This window comes from Gavialis gangeticus, unplaced genomic scaffold (assembly GCF_001723915.1).
Source record: "Gavialis gangeticus isolate Ggan-Ray unplaced genomic scaffold, GavGan_comp1, whole genome shotgun sequence".
NCBI classification, from domain to species: domain Eukaryota; kingdom Metazoa; phylum Chordata; order Crocodylia; family Gavialidae; genus Gavialis; species Gavialis gangeticus.
In genome coordinates this window covers 213,522,052-213,543,110 of record NW_017729032.1, presented here as the reverse complement: position 1 = coordinate 213,543,110, position 21,059 = coordinate 213,522,052, and the positions used below count along the sequence as shown (strand labels likewise).

Below are 21,059 nucleotides of genomic sequence, written 5' to 3'. Positions count from 1 at the left end.
TAGATTATTTCTATACTATTATCTATGGCCTTGTTAATTTTTATAACTACACAATAATAGGCTTTGAGCAGTTTTTACACAGAAGCATCTTCCTTATCATCAAACATGCAACTTTCTTTTCAGCACTGTTACTTATGCTAGTGGGTTCAAGGTAGGTTCAGTTTGTACCATCCCCGTTTATCAGCTCACATTCTAATGTCATACTGCATAGAGAGAGCTTATAATTATCCTGTTTGTGGCTTCTTGGTAGTATTTTTCTTTGTGGGCTTTTGGGCCTGCTCTCAAACATCATATATCTCATTAGCAAATTGTACACTCTATAAATAAGCACAATAGTAGTAGATTCTAAATATTATAACTGAATTGCTCACCGCATACGCGATTCACGTGGTGTTCAGCAGTTATTCCTGTCTTTCACAAAACAAATGCTAATTTGTCAGTTGACCCTATCCCAGAATGCATTTATGCATTAAAGGAGCAGCACCAGTAACAATCATAGAGTGGATTGTTAATTTATCCAGGAGAATTCAAACTTTTTTAGGTTAGCCACTAGAGGGCAAAACAGTTACAATTACAAACAGCAAAAGGTTGCAATATGCACACATCAGTTTGTTGCACTGAAGAAAAGTCTATAGAGGCTGTTGAAGGGGGAGAGGCTTATTCATTCAGGGACTGGAATCGAGGATGGGACACAGAAGGAAAGAAATAGCATGATGACTCCAAGTCTCGATATACCTATGGTATAAATATGCTCCCATCACTGCTGGAGCAGCAGGTATCACCAAAGTATGCCTTACTCCTACAGCTGCATTTACGTTATTTATCACAAAAGTAGCTCCCACGTAAAGGCATTCATTTCCAAGCAGCAGTTTTCTGCCAAGGCTTCTCCGTGGTTAAAGCATTCAGCTCAGTCATAAGACCATACACACCAGGTAGGAACATGTGTAACCAGTTTATGTCCAGTAATCTCTGAGTGAGTGGTGAAGGGAGTGTGAGAAGCAAAAAAGCAGAAATAAAAAGATAAGGGGTGGGGAGGGGAGACGGAGAAACAAACTGCTGTAGCCAGGCCAAGGCATCATCCAAAAAAGACATGGAAAAACAACTAACCATCCTAAAATGTCTCCTCAAGCAGTTTGGCACTGATGAGTCAATGTCAAATAGGCTGGTTTGCACTACACCCTTGGCGGTCAGATACCCATATCAATAAATAAATAAAACCCACCACCAAAACCGACAGCTTGACTTTTATATTATTTATAGCCATAAAGACCCCTCTCAAACATGAGTTGTCTTTGATTTACCTTTTAACTTCTACAACAAAAAACAATTGTTGATAGCTTTAGAAGAGCCATGTCACACCAATTAAAATAATCTCTCGCCTTAGGCTACTGGTGAGGAATATTTTAGCTTGTACTGCCACAGCCCTTCTTCTTCCTTCTCTTCAGGCTAGAGGATTTAGGTGGTGTCAACATAGCATCATTCATAGATCCTGTTCTCATTGTGTGCAATGTTACCTTCTGCAGAAAGTCCAAACACGGTGCCACATCAAAGGAAAGGAAAGCAAACAAACAGTCTTTAACCTTGATTCACTTTCTCCACAGAAATTCAATAGAGTACTCTGTTGGCCTTTGAAGCACATGGTAAAGCTTCTGTTTATATTGTCTTTCCCTGATGGGGAAATACTTTTATTTAACCTTGAGTTAATCCTGCAATGACACTGAATGTGATCTTTATTTTGACACTTGTTTTTAAGTAAGTTTTGAAGTTACTTTTTTTTCATGGGAGAATAAAACATGTTTTTATAAATCAAATTCTAGCTAGTTTCAAGTCAAGTAGAATGCAGGGTAGATACAACCTTACAGACCAGTAGTTTTCAAACTTTTTTCATTTGCAGGCTCCTAAAAAATGTCCAGTGGAGGTGGAGACCACTTTGGAAATTGCAAATGGAGGTGTGGACCCCTTTGTGTAAATGTGAGTATTCATATACTTTGGATTGATCATAGTCAACATTCACAGGCCCCTTAGACAGAGTCTGCAGACCCCCAGGGATCCATGGACCACAGGTTGAAAACCACTGTTATAGACTAGATAATATACATACATATATACGTACATCATCAGCTTTCATAAATTGAAGGTCCCTTCATCAGATGCTGTGAAAAGATAAACATAGCACACAAAGTCCTGTGTAAAGTGAAGTGAGTGATTTGAATACAAAAGATGGGAAGGGAGGACAGGGAGGAAGGAAGGAGGAGAGCAGTGCTGGGAGAGGGACACAAGAAAAAGAACCCATAGGAACAAAGGGGGAATCACAAAAACGAATCCAGGTAAAGGAATAGGAATTCATAGTCTCTGTTTAAACCATACTTCACACAATCCAATCCTATTCAAACTGGATTTTTTAAATTTTTCTGCCTGAAAACAGCAATCCTGAGGTCAGCAAAGAAATATCCTTGGAAGTTAAAGTGTTCTGCCATGGGCCTTTGTTTCTTTCTGCAACTAATATCAGATCAGTGTTTGTGCCCGTCTGACTTCATGGAGCCTCTCCCATGTGGCCCTGGAGTGCACACTAGGGGTCTGCTGTGGAGACGACTCCTGCTGTTGTGACATGTTTTCCCCAGAGGATACCCCAATACTTGCCTCCCACATCTTGGATATTCTGTTCAGTAGTGGATTCCCTTCTGCAGCAGGGAATGCACAGGGCATCATCACTAGTAGAAGTTCCTGGGGCTCTATCTCCCCTACACTCCAGCCATGCGGCAGACTACTGGGACTGCTGAACGATGGACAGTTTGACTCCGCTCTGATATAGTGTCCCACTCTCTCTCTGCCTTTTTCGGCCCTTGGTTGTTGCAACAGCCTTCCTCCCTGCCACACAGATGTGCTTGGGATGGTGAGATGGCCTCAATGATGGGTCTAGCCTATCTGTGTCAGGACCTTCTGAGCAGCCCAGCCTGCTCAGCCCTCAGCGTCTGTCCTTTGGCCTTTTCTCTAACCCTTGGGCTTCAAGGTAAACTGAAAGATAAATAAAGAACTAAAACTCCAAGGAGAGGCCTCCACCCACACTCCACTCACGTGTCCTGCGTTCGCCACCCCTCACCATCCGGGGTAGCATGGCCCTTTAAATCAAGCCCTGGGCCCTTCTGCTGGGTCCCTCTCCAGCCCCTCCTTGTAAGCATTGGGAGGCCTCCATTTGGCCCAGGGGACAGCCCTGCAGCCACCTCCCTGCTGTGTCCCTCCAGCTGATTTCTCGCCACTGGCTTTTATCCCCGCCAGGCGACATTCCTTGATGACATCATTGGGCCCCAGCTGCAGAGAAAAGCAGCTGATGAATCACATGTTTTCTCTGCTCCTCTGTGGCTCATCTGGCCTGTCTGTCCCTGGGGAAGGTGAGAGTGCCCTGTTCTCGGGGCTTTTCTTCTTCTTGTCATGGCAGTTTGTCCCCACTGGAGGGGTCTCCCAACCCTTTCTTATCATCCCCCTGGGATAGTGTTCATTCATTCTTATATGTAGAGATCACCCTATCTGCCCAATGTAAACAGCAGAGGGGCATTGTAAGCAGATGATGGTGTATATAACATTGGTAGAGTTGCAAATGAATAAACCTTAGATATTAGATTCTTTGTTATTCAGTTCAGCGATTATGTGGTCTGTATTGATGTGAGAGAACAGTACGCATTTGGGTCCATTACAAGGCCTGGTGCCTCAGTGAGTTTGGGAGTTTTAATCTTTTGTCTGAGACACACTGTTTGGGGTGCTGTCTGTATGCCAAGACAGATTTCTTCCACATTGCTACCTTGAAATGGTCATCCTTTCCCAGGAGGGATCGGAGGTCATTAACGATGCATCTAAGGTGTTCAAGCTGAAGGCTGTAGGTGACAACCAAAGGCATTCTGTTGTCCTTGTCCCAGGGCTGATACTGTAGCAGGTCAGAGCAAGGTATGAATCTGGCTTTATTGATTTGAGTGGCTACAGTTTGAACATTTTATTATAGTTGTACGAATCCCTGCTCCAGATAACTTTAAGGTGTGCATCCTGATCAGTAGGATCAGAGTATATTGTGATTGCAATGTAGAGTTTGGGTGTAGATGATGGATCTAATGGTATGTTTAAAGTTAAAGCTGGGGACATGAAGGTAGCTGTGGTGATCAGGTGGTTTCTCATACAATGTGGTGGCAACGTGGCCATTGCAAATTTTCACTGCAGTGTCTAGGAAACAAATTTGCTGGGTGGAGTATTCTAGAGTAGCTTGATGGAAGGGTGGAAATTGTTAAAGTCCAAGTAGAATTTCTTTGGAACAGGTGTGGCCAATTATTCGGGCTGGAGGTCCACTTAAGGAGTATTGGTGAGCTATTGAGGGCCTGGGTTGGGGGTGTGGAAATTGATCCTTTTTGGGGTTTGAGGAGGGTGGGCTGCATCCCACACCAGGGCTGGGCTGGGCTGGGCGGGGCTGTGCAGTGAGCAGACTCTTCCGCCTCCCCCTGCATTCACCCTCCCACCTGGCTTCCTGGTGGGAAGCTTCAAAGTCCTGCACCCCAGCCACCAGCAGCCAAACCTGCATGGGACGAGGTGTGATGCAGCATACCAGGTAGCTATCCCACCCACCTGCTGCAATGAACCACTTCTGCCACCACAACACACTGGGAAAGTTGGGGGTGGCTGCCCTGGGCCGAGCCCTGCCTGTGGCCAGGATGAACTAGTGGTGCCATGACAGCAGCAGCTCATTGCAGCAGACAGAATGACTTCTCAGTGTGCTGTATTGTGCCCCATCCCATGTAGCCCTGATTGCTGGCAGCCACAGTACCAGGACTGCACAGCTGTAGCACCAACAGGAAGCCAGGTATGGGGGCGGACATAGGCAATGTGTAGTGGGGGTGCCTGACAGGGCTGGCGCCAGTGTCTGTGGATGTTCACTAGCTGCACCCCTGCCACTGATGCTGCTAGCAGCATCTGCGGCTGCCCCCCAGACTCAGGAGACACCAGTTGCCCATGGGGGCGGAGGAGTCTGTGCACTGCGTGGCTCAACCTGGGCCCAGCTATAGCGGAGCAGGGTAAGGTGCAGTCCTCCCTCCTTGAGTTATTGGCAGTGGCGGGTGGGCCAGATAGGACCAATTTATAGGCCAGATATGCTCCGCAGACTGTATTTTGGTCACCCTTACTTTATAGATTCCTTCTCATGTGTCCATATTATAAAGATCTCATCAGTGTACCTGAGGTATACCAAGGGAATAAGAAGGCAGCTGCAGAGGAACCAGACTTCAAGGTCTGTCATATATATGTTGGCATATTCAGGGGCTATATGTGTGGTCATGGTAGTGCCCTTCATTTGTAGATATAGGGAGTCCCTAGATCTGTTGTGTAAAAGGAAAAAGGAAAGCCTAATGGAAATAGCAGCAGTTTCCTCAAGGGGGATTGTGGCAGGCCAGTAGGGGGTGCTCCTGCACTGAGTCACCCACCTCACCAAGCTCCAAGTGCCACCCCAGGGGTGCCTCATATCCAGTCAACCCCCTTCCTGAAGCACACCCACAAGCAGCGTGGGGGTACCAATGCCACCACCCGGGGTTTCTGGTCTGTCATAGGGCCCTATGCCCCCTGGGGTACACAGGCTCTGTAGACCTTGAGGGTACTTGACCCGCTATGAGATATTGGGGTGCTTTCTTTAGCCTGAAGCACCAAAAGTAGCTTCCCTTAGTCAGCCAGACCAAGGGGGCACAAAGGCATACCCGATCCCTCTCTTAGCAAGTTCACCATGCTTATTATAGTGGTGAGCTTCATTGGTTACAGAGAATCAGCTTGGGAAAGGATACAGGTTAGAGAAGTATCAATGAATAACCTTAGAGCAAGCAGCGTCAGCTTAGTAGCTGGTTGATACACTTCTACATTACAGTAAGCTATACATCTAGATAGGTTTCAGGTAGTTTACTCACTTCAGCATCCTGGGAGAGAGAAAGAGAGTTGCAGATGTTCCATTTGTTGTGTGCCTTTATCATGGTTGCTCCCCTCCCCCTGGGCAGTCTTAGGTTTATATAGCCCTTTTGACATCACCCTTCAGGTCCTACCAAGGCAGGCATTGTCACCTAGGCTCTAGACCCTGCCCCCATGACGTGGTCATTGCTAAAACAATAGCGAGGTGGAGTTCCCACCCTCTTACCTGAGGGTTTTCACATATGCAGTAAGCTGAGGCAACTGAATGACAGACAGGTGAGAAGACAATGACAAAGAAAAGAAAAAAAAATGGTAGAAGAGACAAGGAAGAGACAGAGATGGAAATCCTCCACAGGATAAAGTTCTTTATGGCTTGTAGTCCTTTATCATGGGGGATGTTGGAATATGGAGACATGAAATCCATACTAGCTAATAGTGTATTTGCTGGAAGCTTTTCAATGGAGCCCATTTTCCTTAAGAAATATGTGGTGTCTTCATGCAAACTACTAATTTCTATAAAGCGGAATGTATGCATAAGTGTTTCAAAGATAAGGGTCCTAAAGAACAATTATAGCAACAGTAGGTTGGCAATAAAACATAAATAGTTTAACTAGTACCAAACTGTGTCAGTTGCAAAAATATTCAAATTCTGTTACAAAAAGCACTTTAGCCAAAGGATTAACCCAATTACATACCACACAAGCAATTCATGTGTTGAAGGCAGAAAGCATGTGTACTTGTAAAGTAAGAAATGTTCAACACAGGTGTTAGAAAAGCAGCAGAAAATATTTCACAAATCAAATTCAGCATTTTTGTCAACATACTTGAGGTAATAATTTATGGACAAGACTCAAAGTACTTTGTTTTCACTTTGTGGAATATTTTTTCATAGAAAGGTGGGCAAAAATAAATTAACACAAATGTAGAGTAGTCTCCCCTTCAGTTAAACACAAAATGGCCTAACTGTACATTAAATGTAAGTATCTCTCTCCAAAGGCAATAAAAAAAAAAACACTTATTGAAACCATCTTTCAGGCTACAAACAGATGTTGCATTTGTCTCTGGTCAAGATGTGCCTGTGTTGGTCCTGGAACAGAAATATCTTGGGATTAATGTGTACACACATTGTCATTCTAATCAAGGTTGTGTGAATGGTTGAACACACTGACAATTCAATGATACAGTTCTGAGATAACCATTCAGACACAGATTGTTATGTCCTGGGATAAACTGTTAGTACTTTTAATCCCATGAATCTTTTTAGGATTTATCCCAGGACAAAAGACATGGAGATCTGAAGGACCACACTTTTCCCAGAATAAAATGGTTTATCCTGGGACAAGTGCAAAGTCTGTAGCCTCAGTTGCAATAGAATAGACTGATCCCTGACAGATATAGAACGCCCATAAATTCCAAGGAAATCAGAGTCAGGCCTGTTTATGACAACTGAATCAAAACAGAGAGGACAGTATGGAAAACACCCCTGAACTCATAGAATAGCATATGGGCTGATAAATACTAACAGCTGTCACACAATCAAAGTTCTTCTCATATGGAATACTTAAAATACTGCTCCTCACATAAATATAATGACATCACAAAAAGCCATACATGTTTTAAATTGGAAAACTGCCAATGGGCTTAATACTGACTTTTTCAAAAAAGTACTTCTCAAGCACTTTTACTACTAATTTACTTAACCCCCTGCCCCCCCAAAAAACCCTATTTTCCTCCATTCACACATCTCAGTCTCACAAATTACATCCTACCTCTGGCAGAAATTAAAGAAAGAAAAAAGTAATAAAATAGCAAAGTTAGAGTATGTTATTTAAAAATGTGGGGACATAGAACAGGTAAATAAAGGTACAGGAAATTATGGTTTCTTTATGTGTCTTTAGAATTGTTTATGCAACAGTATTCAAGTTGTGTGATGTATGAGTTTCAAGCAGTGTTTTTCTGAGTAAGGAAGAAACCCTTAGGGTTAACATTATGCCTGTTTATTTTTCTAGGTAACAGGTGGTAGACGTAGATCAACAAAACCAAATATTCCTAATATAACATTTTAGTTTCTCAATTAATAATGCAGTATTTCAAATTCCAGATTTTGCTGATTTTGGTTGGTGTATTTCAGTGAGCTAGCCACTTGCAGAACTGTTTTTTGTCTTTTAGAATAAAACTTTCTAAAACTGTTAAGCTGACTTCACTGAAACAGTTCTAGTGTCTTCCCACAATTGTGCCGTGCCCCATAAATTTAAGCATCTGCCTCCACGGATCTGACTGCATTATTATAGGTAGTCATCCACTGTGTAAGGCTTACTTCTTTTTCAACCAGTAGCATATATTTCCTTCACAGACATTTGACCACATAGCTAATTTAGATTCACTTCATTTAAGTAAATTAAATTACTCATGTGCTTAAGACCCTAATCCAGCACTACATAACTGCTGTTGTAGGCTGCCTAGATACATGGAAAGATTTTTTTGCTTGGATACCATGCTTTGTACTTAATGTATAGTCTGTTTTTTTAGTACTATTCACTTAATTTTTCATACAAATATTTTCTAATTGTTCTTTATTTAGTTTACAAGAAGTACAGAAAGGATAAGATGCTATATCTGTTTTTATATCTGCAGAAAAAGTATAAGGCATTGCATTATTTTAGAAATAATTATATTCATGTAGTTAACGAACTGTTATTCTGTATACAAACAACAAGATAAACCTAATTATGCATCCTCAGCCATTCCCAGAGAAGCATAATAATTACTTACATCTCTAAAATTAAAGTATATATATTAACCACAGGCAACCCATGGATGTATTGTTGTAATAAGAATGGCACCTACTTGTGCAGATTTAATTCCTGCCTATATTTTCAGGCATGTCCTGTAATAATAGAATTTTTTTTAATCTATTAATTAATCCAATTTATCAAATAACAAATTTAACATGTAAAGATGCATCTAATCCTCTAAGGTGCATAGAATACAAATATCTTTATTTATAACCACTGTGCTCCTTTACCATGCCAATGTCCATAGAGGAGTCTTGCATTCTCTTTTCTTTTTAGTCTGTCTGTAGATCCCTAGATTTTATAATCAATGTAAAACTTCTGTGTTTCTTCCTCTCCCAGAACCAAGGCAATTAACACTGTTACTGCTGTCAGACTTTGTGCTTAAAAAGCTTGTCTAACTTTTCTCCTAACTAGGGGTGCACTGATATATTGGTTGCATATCGGATCAGCACTGATAAAACGAAAATTAGCATTATCAGCTATTGGCTTTTTTTGGCTGGTGTAACCAATAATGTCACCGATAAATATAATGAGCCTTCTGGCTGGGGTCTCTGGACACCACATGCATGCATATGGCCAGGAATGCAGCCAGGTAGCGTGGAGAGCAGTGCTCTGCAGGTAAGTCTGTGGAGGTGGGGTGGCAGATCAAGGCCCCCATGGTGAGGGACGGAGTGGGGCAGGGGCTGGGTTTGGTGGTGCTACCCAGCTAGAGAAGTAAATGGGACCCCAGGGTCAGGGTGGGGAGTGGGCTGTTCTCCCAGGGGACGTGTGGAGGGAGGGTGGCTCCCTGCCACTGCCTGCACCCCCAGGGAGGCATGGGAGGGGCACTTGCCCCCCCCCCGGATTTGTGGGCTTGGGGGCCCCTTGTGGGCTTGGGGCCAGGGGTGGCACCAGCCTCTTCCTGGTGTAGGGGCCGACCAGGGGCTGGGCTCAGGGTGGGTGGTAGTGGAACAGGCTCAGCTGCATGGGGCAGGCAATGGCGGTGCTAGAAAGGATGGCTACAGGAGGGAGCTAAGGAAAATTTTGAGCTGGCTATAGCCCCCCAAATCCCTCCCTAGTACTGCCTCTGCTCAGGGCACTCCACTCTGCTACCTCTCCCTTGGAAGCCCCATCCTGACTGCATGTCTCCCCTGCCCCACAGCAGGGGCCTCCCAAGGAAGAGGCAGCAGAGCGGAGTGTCCTGAGCAGGGGCAGAGCTGGGAGTGGCTTGAGGGGGCTACAGCTACCCCAAAATTTAAGTTAGCCCCCCCATACCCACCCCTCCCAGTGCCACTGCCGCTTGCCCTGCAAAGCTGAGCCTGCCTCACACCCACCAGCTCCGAGTCCAGCCCCACTCTACTGGGAGGAGGCTGGTACTGCCCCAGCCCACAAAGGGCAGCCTGCCTCTGCTCCTTGCCCAAATCTGATGGGGCATATGCCTCCCCTGGGGGTGCATGCAGTGGCGGAGAGTCACCCCCTCTCCCCACACCCCCTGATGAGCCACTCGTGGCTCTGTCCCACTCCCTGCCCTGGCCCCCGGGTCCCATTCACTGCCCTGGCTGGGCAGCACCCCCACCCACTGCCCCACTCCCTCCCCATGGGGACCTCAATCTGCCCCCTCACACTTCTTCCCTCCCCCACGCTCCTTCCCCTCTACAAACTTGCCTGCAGGGTGCTGCTCTCCACACTGCCCAACTGCATTCCTGTAAATTGGTTATCAGATCAGTATCAGCTGATATGGCTGGTTAATAATTGGCTATTGGTATCGGCCAAGAAACTCTTTATCAATGCACCACTACTCCTAAGTATACACAGTTGATCCAATAAAATGTATTACCAAAAATGCCTTGTTTCTCACATGCTTTCAGGAGGAAGGTGTTTTCTCAAAGGTCCACACAGCTATTATCCAGGCATTGAGTCCCTCTCTTGGTGATTAAATACAAGCTACTGAGATACAGAACTACTGCCACTAGGGTGACAAAAGCTCATGAAGGGAAAATGTTGCAACCAATAGAGACCATGCTGGTTGACTGTTTGACGTTTACCACCCTCATCCCAATGAGCAAGGAGGGATCCAAGTCATGTATGTAAAAGTATCAGTGGACCAGCTGAACCAACTACAGAAAATCTGTTTTGTTTAATGTTGGCACTCAAAACTGCTCCCTTTGAAGTCAACAGGTAAACAACCTTAGTCAGGTGGACCCAGCCTTTGGTTCATGCAAGCCTTTTGTAATTAAGAATTAGGTTTCCACTCAGAGAAAACTTGGTAACAGCAGCAAATTAACCATAGCAATGAAAAAAATAAATAATGACACTGTAGCAGGGCACTAAGAGGTGCCTAGTCCTTTAAGGCTGAAGCAGCCTGGCTAGGGAGTTCTGCAGGCTAAGCAGAGCTTCACAGATGCAGGTTGCCGAGGCAACACTGCAAGGGAGTAATTGGGCAGCACCTTCAGGCATCATGTGACCAGAAGGAGGGAGGGTTTTGGGGCATATAAGGCTAAGGCTGGAGCTAGCAGGACACTGTGTCCTGCAACTGACGGTAAAAGAGCTCCTGTATGAGGGAGCTACCTGAGACCTAGTGCTGCTGGCTTTACTATCCAAGTGCAGCAATACTCCAGAAGCCTCCCACGTACCTAGGCTAGGAGCACATTGGCCTAAGGGTGAAAGTTTGTCCCCTTAAAGGGACATAGTACTGTTGTCATTGCTAGTGTTTAAGTTATAGCCTAGGGGCTTATGCTTGTGTTACTGTTTGCACCGGAGGACCAGGATGAGGCTAAGGGGAAGTTTGGAGGCCTCATTAGTGCCTGGAGTAAGGGGCACATGATTCGGGTACAGCCCAGTGACAGTTGCAGAGAGAGAGAGGTGTAGAGACACAGGGGCACAGAGGCCAGCACCAGAGGGGTGCAGCTACAAGGGCACAGAGGCCAGCACCAGAGGGGTGCAGAAGTGACAGATGGGCCAATGTAGTGATCGGCCTCGGGACTACCCCCTGTCACAGCTGCCAATCAGGCAATAAATCAGTTCTTGTAAGATAAAATAGGCTGTTTGAAATGAGCAACCCAAAGAGAGACAATGGGAAGGAAAAGTTGGAATGGGCGAATTTCTATCTAACCCTATTTGTTAAAGGCATGCATTATATAGTTTGAAACAAGATCCACAGACCACTGATATTCATTACCATCTTGCTTTGTTGGATGATGTATTCTTTCTTGACACTAGGTTTCACTTTCACACACCAAAGAGATCAACCTAAAAAGTAACATTTCCCATTTTAGGGCAGTCATTGGGTCAACATTTTACATGATCTCATCTCCCTTTACTCTGGTATTTTTTTCTTTTGAAATGAGAAGTTAGAACAAATTGTTTTATAATTTGAAAGCAGAGATCTTCTTAAAGTCAAGTCACAGTTGTGCTGTTTCCAGATTCCACTTTTGACTGATACTTTTCCATTTTGTTTTGTCAAAGATGTAATTTTTAAACATGCATAAAATTCATATTTACACAGACTTTCTCAAGGAACCAAAAATGGGTAGAAAGATAAGTTACAGTAGAAGCAAAAAGACAATCCAAGTTATCTCCAATGTAATGTGCTAACTAATGGAAACAAGAGATCCCCATTTCTCCAAACTACTGTAACTGTTATCCTTTCAAAAGAACAGTGACAGCACCAGATCTTTGAAAAAGTTAGGGTAGACAAAGGAAAACTCTTTAAGGCCATCTTTCTCCTGTTTACCTGAAGTCTTGTTTGTTTTAGATAAGTACTCTTTGGGAGTGAAGATAAAGGAGGAGCTGAAATGCCAGGACAAGCAGCTAGTTAGACACTGGAACACAAGACTGCAGACAGGTAAGGACTATGGAGAATGCAGCTTCTGACCATTCACTTCAGGCAAGAGTCACTCACATCTGTCACTATTCCAGAGATATGCAGATGCAATTGCTCCATCTAAGAGAGCAAACAGAGAGGTAAAATGCAGAGAAAAGGATGGTATACTTCCTCACCTTCTCTGCTGTTTTAAATCTCTAATGGAAATACTATTCAGCTAAAATGAGGTAAGGTGGCACTTGCAGAAAGGCAGGCATGTAGTCATTAGAGAAGAAATATATCCATAGCGAGATCAACGATTAACACTCTTTGGAATAATACCAGCTGCTAAATTATACCAAAGAATCAGCACTGCCTCTTTTGGAGACAGCAAATTCTAACTATTAAAAACAAAGTTGCTTAGACTTCATATCCACTTTACCCTCAAATACATTTTGGAAACTTATTGTACCTTAAAAATCCTATTTCTGAAAAGGCTTTATATATAGCACTGGAGACAGTTAAACTTTGGGTGATGGTGGTTTCTGGAATGGAAGGTTGTAACACAGTTTGGAAAATGGTCTTACTTTTCTAATAAAAAATAAATAAAGTTAGAACTTTTTGATTCAGCTATAAGCACAGGCAATAATAGAGTAACTTATTCCCTGCCCACTGCCAGTTTATTTAGTCTATCTGTTAGCACTTTGTGTACTGTCAGGTTCCCTGTTGCATTTGCTTGTGAATACAGCAAGAATGAAGTAGAAAAATGTTTAAAAAGTAAATGTGATCATAGAACAGTAAAGTATAAGTCGATGGCCAAACATAAAGTGCAGTATCTGAACACACTTAAGGGTTATTCATCTAACTAGATTTAAAACTGGCAATGTCATTGTAATGCAACCCTATGACCAAACTGTAAGGAAAGAAAAATCTACCATGCAGATCATGTTTACCAACTTAATTTAATTCTGGTCTTGGCGCATGTATTTCAAAGCTAGAAGAAGCATGTATTTAAAATTACTGTCACTGCACTGAAATACGCCTGTTAGTACAGAGTGATATGGGAGTGCTTTTCATTAACCTTTCAGCAGCCTTACATTATGGAGACCTTGGATTTTGACAGCAAGAGATGTTCAGCTGACAAGAAGTCAAGGAATGGTAAGGTTAAGTCTGGAAAAAATAACCATTGAAGGAACTCCGGTGTAAAAAGCAAAACTAATAGAATTTAGGAGGCTTTTTTTAAAAAAGAGCTCAGTGTTATGGCAACAACCCGAGAAGCTTTCATTTTTATAGCATGATTTGATTTGCTTTTTTTGTTTATTTTGTTGTTAAATTACTTCTCAGGATTAAGGTTTAATGTTTAATTTGATTGAGAATGGCACGTGCTTGAAGAGAAAGTTTAAGCAATTGTAGTGCTTGTGCAGTCTATACCATCTTTGGAAACTTCAGGCTCTATTTTCCTTCATACAATGCAAAGTAACATTCATGTTTTGCTACTATCTGGAAGGCATATGTACCATTTTCTCATGTTTTATACTCATATTCTGAAAGTAATTCAAATTAAATCTATAGCAAGACACATTTACAACACAGAAGATTAATACTGGAATTTTTTTGGCATATATGGGTAGGTAAATTTATAGCCAGCTGGCTACCTGCCTGAATTGCTTCTAAGAAACTATATACTGTTTGCTGGAAAGAAATAACACACAGTAAATTAACAGTACTTCAAACAGAAGATTGTATATAACAGATCAGTAAGATACACAAGGCCATTTTAACATTGAGAATAAAGTAGGATAAAGAAAAGTGTTACAAGATGCTACATGTTATACAATATTTAACAATATATTATGATAATACTGTGCTAGGTATTTTGCAAAAGCATAATAAATGAATCCTCTCTTCTGAATATTTACATGAGGAAAGCGGGAGTGGGAAGGAAGAGCACATAGGGTAACAAATTTCATACTTTAAACCAGTGTTGTCAACTTGTGGTTCACAGATCCCTGATCGGCTGCAGACTGCGTCTAAGGGGGCTGCAAAAGATGAGTCTGATCAATCAAAAGTATTTGAAAGCCCATACTTACAATCAAAGTAGACTGGGTGAGAATTTTTTCCCATATGTAAAGATAGCATAAGAAACAATGCAAAAACTCTTATGGGAGAAGCAGAGACAGACGACTAACCCGGGCATTGTAGACAGTAAGAAGTCTAACTCACCAAAATACACATATCTAAGGAGGTGCAGAAATCTCATATTGTGTTGTTTGAAATAAAGTCAGTGATTACATATTTTCCAGATTATGTTGTAACTCATACAAAAAGGATGAACTAAGGATGCATCTGCAACTGTACATTTTATATTCTCTGACGTGAGTTTTTAATTACGTAACCTTTACATTCTCTAATGGAGATTTGGTATAAAGTTAGTTTTTTGCAGAATCCACTTGAAGCCTCTTATAATCCAGAACAGTTCTCTAATCAAATCCTATGGATTACTGTTTACTAATAACACCTGTTTGTAAGGGCTTAGTCAGAAAACAGCTATTTCCTGGAAACGCTAGTATGGCAACATGACGTTATTGAAGTTAAATCTGACATACCTCCCCATTATATGTAGAGCTGAGTCTTGAATTCAGGTTGCCCCAGTTATTATAGGTGCTTGCGTCCAGGAATAATAAATGTTTTCTTGTCCTCCCTCCTTCCCTCCCACAAAATTACATGGCAGGCCAGCCTAGCATTTTTTGTACAAATAAGTTATAGTAGAAGTTTGATTTGTTTTTTTAGTATATGACTTTTTTTCCAGTTTCAAGATGGCACCCCCATCCCCCTCCAAAAGGAGCACTTCCAGGACAAGGAGAGGGACTTCCAGTGGCAAAGGTCGAGGATTAGTGGGTGGGGCTTCCAGTCCCCAAATGGCAACCAAAGGGCAGGGCACCCATCAAGGGGCAGGGTTATCCTTAAGGCCCTTAACAGCTCACCAAAATTTGTTAAGCGGTCCTCCAGCTGAAATAATTGCCCACCCCTGCTCTGAACCCTGCTTGGGATGAGGAATTCCAGAACGCAGCAGGGGTAAAGCAGCCACTGGCAGCATAGCTGTTGACTTTACTGGAACTCAAACTGTGGAGACAGTTTGAGGTCTGTGCTCGAAATCTCTCTACACCTGCCACAGAGTCACAGAATTAGACCCCAAATACCCAAGGCTCCTAGTTTCCACTAATTTCTGAGTCCACTTCCCTTAGTTTACAACCAACATAGAGGGAACAAAAGAATGCTTGGACTTGTGGCTATGTTCAATATTGCTCGGTTACTGATTATATATAGCTCTTAAGATTTTTGTGGGTTGCATATCCACACGACTCATGTAAACTTAGCTAACTTTTTCAAATACATTGTACATATCTATACATTTAAGCTGAAAAAAATGTAGCACTGTTGAAAGGGGCTGGCTGGAAAACGAACCTGTCTATAAGATGACAAGACAAACTTAATATCATTGTCCTGCCAACATGGTTCAGCCTTGATCTGTGGTGGGAACACTTTGGTCTCCATGTCCCATGTACTTCTCCTCTTGCTGTAGTAAGATAAGTTAATGTTAAACAGCTTGTCATGTCTCCAGTAAGGATAAGAGGCCTTTATCAGCACTAGGGGTTGAGAACTGTACAGAAGTAATAACAATAAGAGAGATATATAATTTACTTTCTCCTAGACTAGTGTACCTCTCTCTAGACTAAAGATTCTTATTGTCAAAGAGAGAATCTCTTGCTCTCTCTTTCTGTAACATTGTACTTTTCAAAAGTTTGGTCTGAACTGCTACTAACCTTCACTTCTACACAGATACATGTTTTATGTGAGTTATTCTTGCTTTGTGAAGAAACTGTTTTTCAAGTTACTAACCTCAGTCAGGTTTCTCTCTTTCAACTATGTGCTTTGCAAATGTATGGTGTCTTCTTTTGCTGACACTAGAAAATATTCATAGTTTTTCAGTCAGCTTATAAATATTATTTCTATGATTGATGATACTTACGTTTTATAATATCCCTAAACCATAACCATGATATTTTATCAGAAAAGGGTACCTACAAATTCAAACATATATCTTTCTAGGAAAGTATAACACAAATGTAAACTTAAAAAATAATTAATTACTTGTTCCCTGTGTAATATTGTGGTCCTTGGTCAGCCTACTTGTGGGATTTAGTAGACACCACTTGAGACAGTTTATGCTGATTTCTAAGGGGGTGGGTATTGACTTGTGTGACCCTGACCTAAATCAGGTGAGCGGGACCAGCATATGAAATTTAAATTATTTCTTAGCAACATGATACGAAGCAAAATTCCATTTTAAAAGATGGCATGACAAGATATTTAAAAAGTTGTTTTATGTGTTTTTAATTGCTACTGATGAACCTGGCATTATTTACACCCCAACGTTTGTTTTTAAACTTTTTTTTCCTGTAATCATGTTGGCTAGACTCTTCCCTTTGTCAATTAAAGCCTGATCTGATGCTCTGCTTTCTGCTTCTTGCCCTATCTGCCATTGTGCTGCTTGTTCCCTCCTCAATAAGCCACATGCCACAAACAGAGGCTGCCCATGGGACTAGATTATCTAATACATTTTTCATACTGAACTTCTATGGTGTCATTGTTTTCTAAATTATGTGCATGTGTTTTTACAGCCTGGTGATCAGAGAAATTTTAGATCAAAAGAAGCTTTGAGTTTTCAGCATCCAGTGAGGTGAGATTAACCCTAATGATTGATACCAAAAAGTTAAATTTGCTTGTTTCTATTCTTCTACAACAAATTCCCTCTATGACAGTATCAAGCCATGTAATTTAACTGAGAAGACACACAAAATAAGCAGTATCAGAAACAACATGCTAATCACAAAAAGTAGAAAGTTATCTGAAAAATATTACCCTGGCAGATTTTATTTACTCCTTAATTTAATTGATACAAAAATACAAAGTGAATTAATGCTGCATGCTGAACATGCCTAATACAAAATTACGAAAGTGGGGACATAAACAGTTAAAATATCTAACTGTACATACTTTGTCCTGCCTCTCCACCCAAAATAATCACCAAGTCACTAAAACCGGCTCTGTCCAGCAGACAACACACAATGACCTTAACTTTGCACCAGTAAAGGATGCCAGACTTCCTGTATCACTTGGACAAAGTACTCAACATCAGAAACCAGCGTCCCGCAGATTCTCATCCATCTATGCATTCCACACAGTTCTAGAAAAATCACATTTGCTCAACTTTCTTCAGTAGCAGCACTTTGTCAAATAGAGACCTCTGCCTGACCCAATATTTGACAGACTCCAAAGACAGGTAAATGTGTTCACTTTTAGCATCAAAAGTATCTGCTAGCTGTTGGTGATATGTGACTTTTAGGGAGAAGCCTTTAAGAATGCAGAGGACTCACTCTTTCAAAAAGAAAAGGAAAAGAATTAGCTTTTAATACGTAAACTTGTCAATTAGTCTGGAAGGATTCATATATTTTTGTCATGTTTTTTAGTTTGCATTACATTTCTTTAGCAGACTCTACTTGCCCAAATCAAAATCTAAAAAATATCTACACAACATTGGAGAGAAGGTTCTGTCAAGTTTTCTAGTGCAGGCCACAATTCACTTCTACAATGATGATACTGATTCTGAAGATGAGGAGGACAAGGAAGGAACTGAACTTTATCATTAACATTACTTTGCTTCTGAAACCTATATGAATCAAAATGCAAAAATTACCTCTGAAATGTTTATCAGCATATACCATACAAACTATCAAAAGCTTATGTGATGTTTTTGTGATGCCTTGTCCAAAAAAGAAAATGAGTTGAGTCAATCGGCCATAATCAGAGATGGTTCCATTTCCTTTTGGGAGATTCAAGAGAACAAAACTCTAAAAGCATTTTAGTTCTTTAAATATTAGAGCTCTGTGTGATAGTCAACAAACTGATTCTGATTGGAGTGACAGCTGGAATAAGATTGTTACCATTGTGCTATGATTGGCACAAAGACTCCTAAATATTGTCTTTCTGTGAAGATGAAAATACATTACTGGTTAGGAGACAAAAAAAACTAAATGCACCAATCCAGCCTACCTAAGGACTTATTTTCATGGGGAAATTAAGGTAGGATGTGAATTTAGATCAGAAAGGCTGTTTCTGATTAACAGTGTGTGTGAATGCTTTTTCTGAATGAGCTCAAACCACTTTCAAACAGCTATTTCAGAATAGCTCCCAAATCAGACAAGCACAAAGCTGGAACTTTGATGGGTGATGAGAAGTGAGAAACTCATACCTAGTGCTTCATCATAGTATCTGGAATCCTGCCTGTTAAATGTCACCAGTTTTCTCCCCATCTAATGAGAAAAATGTTCTGCCATCAATCAGGAAAGGATCACAGAGTCTGAATAATCAAATATAATGTAACTACTAATCAGAAGGCGTAAGTGTGCCTTATCTATTGTCAAAACAGGCATAGACTGGGATCCAGCTCTAGAAGAGCAATACATGTATGAACTAACTGAGAAGGGGAGAGGTATTAAAGAAGATTTTAACAACAGCAAAATTCAGATCTTATTTCACACTTCTCTATGGTTTGGTGGATTTGAACAACTCCTTACAACTCTATTTTTTGGAAAGCATCTTTCTCTGCAATTGAAAACAGTATTGAAAAGACAATCCATATATGGACCTAGGGGATGTCCCCCCCCCAGGATATACTGGTGCCCCTCACTCCCAACCTGCATCCCCCCTGTCCCTGCTAGTGCCCCGCATTCCTGTCTCACAGTCCTTTGCCCTCCCAGTGCCCCTCATTTCCAAACCACAGCCCCAACCCCAGCCCTGGTGGTGCCCCGTACTCCCAACTTGCAGCCCCCTGTTCCCCCAGTCTTGCTGGAGGGGGCCTCCAGCTGCCCCTCCACACATCCCATTTCATGTGATCTGGCCCCTGCAAGCACACTGTAGCCAGGACCTAACAGATGTGCATACATGCAGAGTACTTCTAAAATGGCTGACTATGCAAAAAGTCATCTAATTAGGTAACAGAGTAGGGTGCTCTGCTTCAGAGTGCCTTAAGGAACATGTGTTTTCTCAAGGGTTAATTTTTCACACAGGGGTGAGGCTGGGCTGGGCTGGGACAAGCTCCCCAGCTCCCCCCAGTACCCCAGCTGCGGTAACTGGCAGGGGCCACAAGGTGAGGGGCTCCATACCAGTTGAGGCCAGGCATAGCAGCCCAGAATCTGCTGCTGCTCCCTTCCCTTCCTCTCCACTAATAGCCCTGGGAGTAGGGCAGGGCTGGTGCAAGCACCACCCCTGTGTGAAAAATTAACTTATGGAACATAGGGTGTCTTTACATGTACTCTGGGGTGGTGGGGAGCACTTTAATTAGAGTTCACATTGGAGCTGGCATCAGGCACATGTATAGGTGCTCACAAGTTCCCTAACATTCTTTAAAGCAGAGCACCATAATTTGTTACCTGATTAGATGAGAGTTAATTGTCTGCACAATCAACTATTTTACAAATCCTCTGCAGTCATGCATGTATGTTAGGTTATGGCTGTAGAGCAGTTTCAGGGGTGAGGCAACTACTTCGTACATAAGATTCACATTCACTTTTTTATTATTAAATAAAGTATAAATAAAAATGTACATTAAAGACAGTAATACTCATCACATTTTCAACTTAGATAAAATGCCTTTTGCATTGTAATTTTTTTTTTGGTGTTTGGTTAATTTTAGGCTGAAACTTTATATATGAAATATGAGACAGGATACAAACAGTATCCAGAAAAGTAGTTATTATTTCAGCTGTTACGCACATACCTTAATTATGTTAGGGTTGTGTTAAAGTATGACCTGTAAAAGCAAGAAAATTAAAGTTAGTTAAAAACTGAGATTCATATCCCAACTTCATTCATGCCATTGTGAATGGAGAGCCTAGTCACCTTACAACAACAAAACTCCCATGGATGTAAAGATTTGGGGAAGAACCTTTAATGATATGGCGTTGTACCTTAATACAAGTCTGATTAAAATGCAGGACAGGACACACAGAATTGAAAACACACTAACATAAATTCAACATATGTTCATCAAGTGTAACACTAATATTTACTTTTTAATATGACTATGCTTGATTTTTGTATCTTTTGAATTAAACTGTTGTGATATGTCAAGATATAAGAATGCACTGTTATCAATAATGATCAAGAAAACTGAAAAATAGGCATTTACGAGCTGAATGAAAAGACACCCAGCAGTTACCACTTACGAAATGTCTCACTTAATGCTTCAGCTAGTTTGCACTGTCACATTGAAAGGGTTACCAATAGAAAGGCATGCACAGAAAAGATTTCTTCTAACAGGCAACTGTGTACAAATGAGGGTTAGCAAGAAAAAGAGGCTGCAAAAGCCTTTTTGGCAGGTGATATCCAGTATGAATCCTGCCAGTGGTGGGTTTTTTGGTTTTGTTTTTTTTGGGGAGGGGGTGGTGGTCTGTGATTTGACTAGTTTTCAGGAGTGTAGGACAGAGTCTTAAATG

At 41.7% G+C, this 21,059-nt stretch overlaps 2 protein-coding genes across 2 annotated transcripts in view; one reads left to right on the top strand and one right to left on the bottom strand.

Moving 5' to 3' along the window:
* Window positions 1–402, bottom strand: part of HLCS (holocarboxylase synthetase) — a 217,204-nt gene extending 216,802 nt beyond the window's left edge. The window contains exon 1 of the mRNA XM_019524393.1: window positions 372–402. The gene's annotated coding sequence lies outside the window, so the exon portion shown is untranslated. The remainder of the gene's footprint in view (window positions 1–371) is intronic.
* Window positions 403–2,573: 2,171 nt separating this feature from the next.
* On the top strand, window positions 2,574–19,292 carry RIPPLY3 (ripply transcriptional repressor 3). The gene is made up of 5 exons (XM_019525673.1): window positions 2,574–3,389; window positions 12,454–12,662; window positions 13,590–13,659; window positions 17,184–17,242; window positions 18,056–19,292. Exons 2-5 carry the CDS (start codon window positions 12,553–12,555, stop codon window positions 18,210–18,212), a joined length of 396 nt encoding a protein of 131 aa, XP_019381218.1. The 5' UTR covers window positions 2,574–3,389; window positions 12,454–12,552; the 3' UTR covers window positions 18,213–19,292.
* Window positions 19,293–21,059: the final 1,767 nt, after the last annotated feature.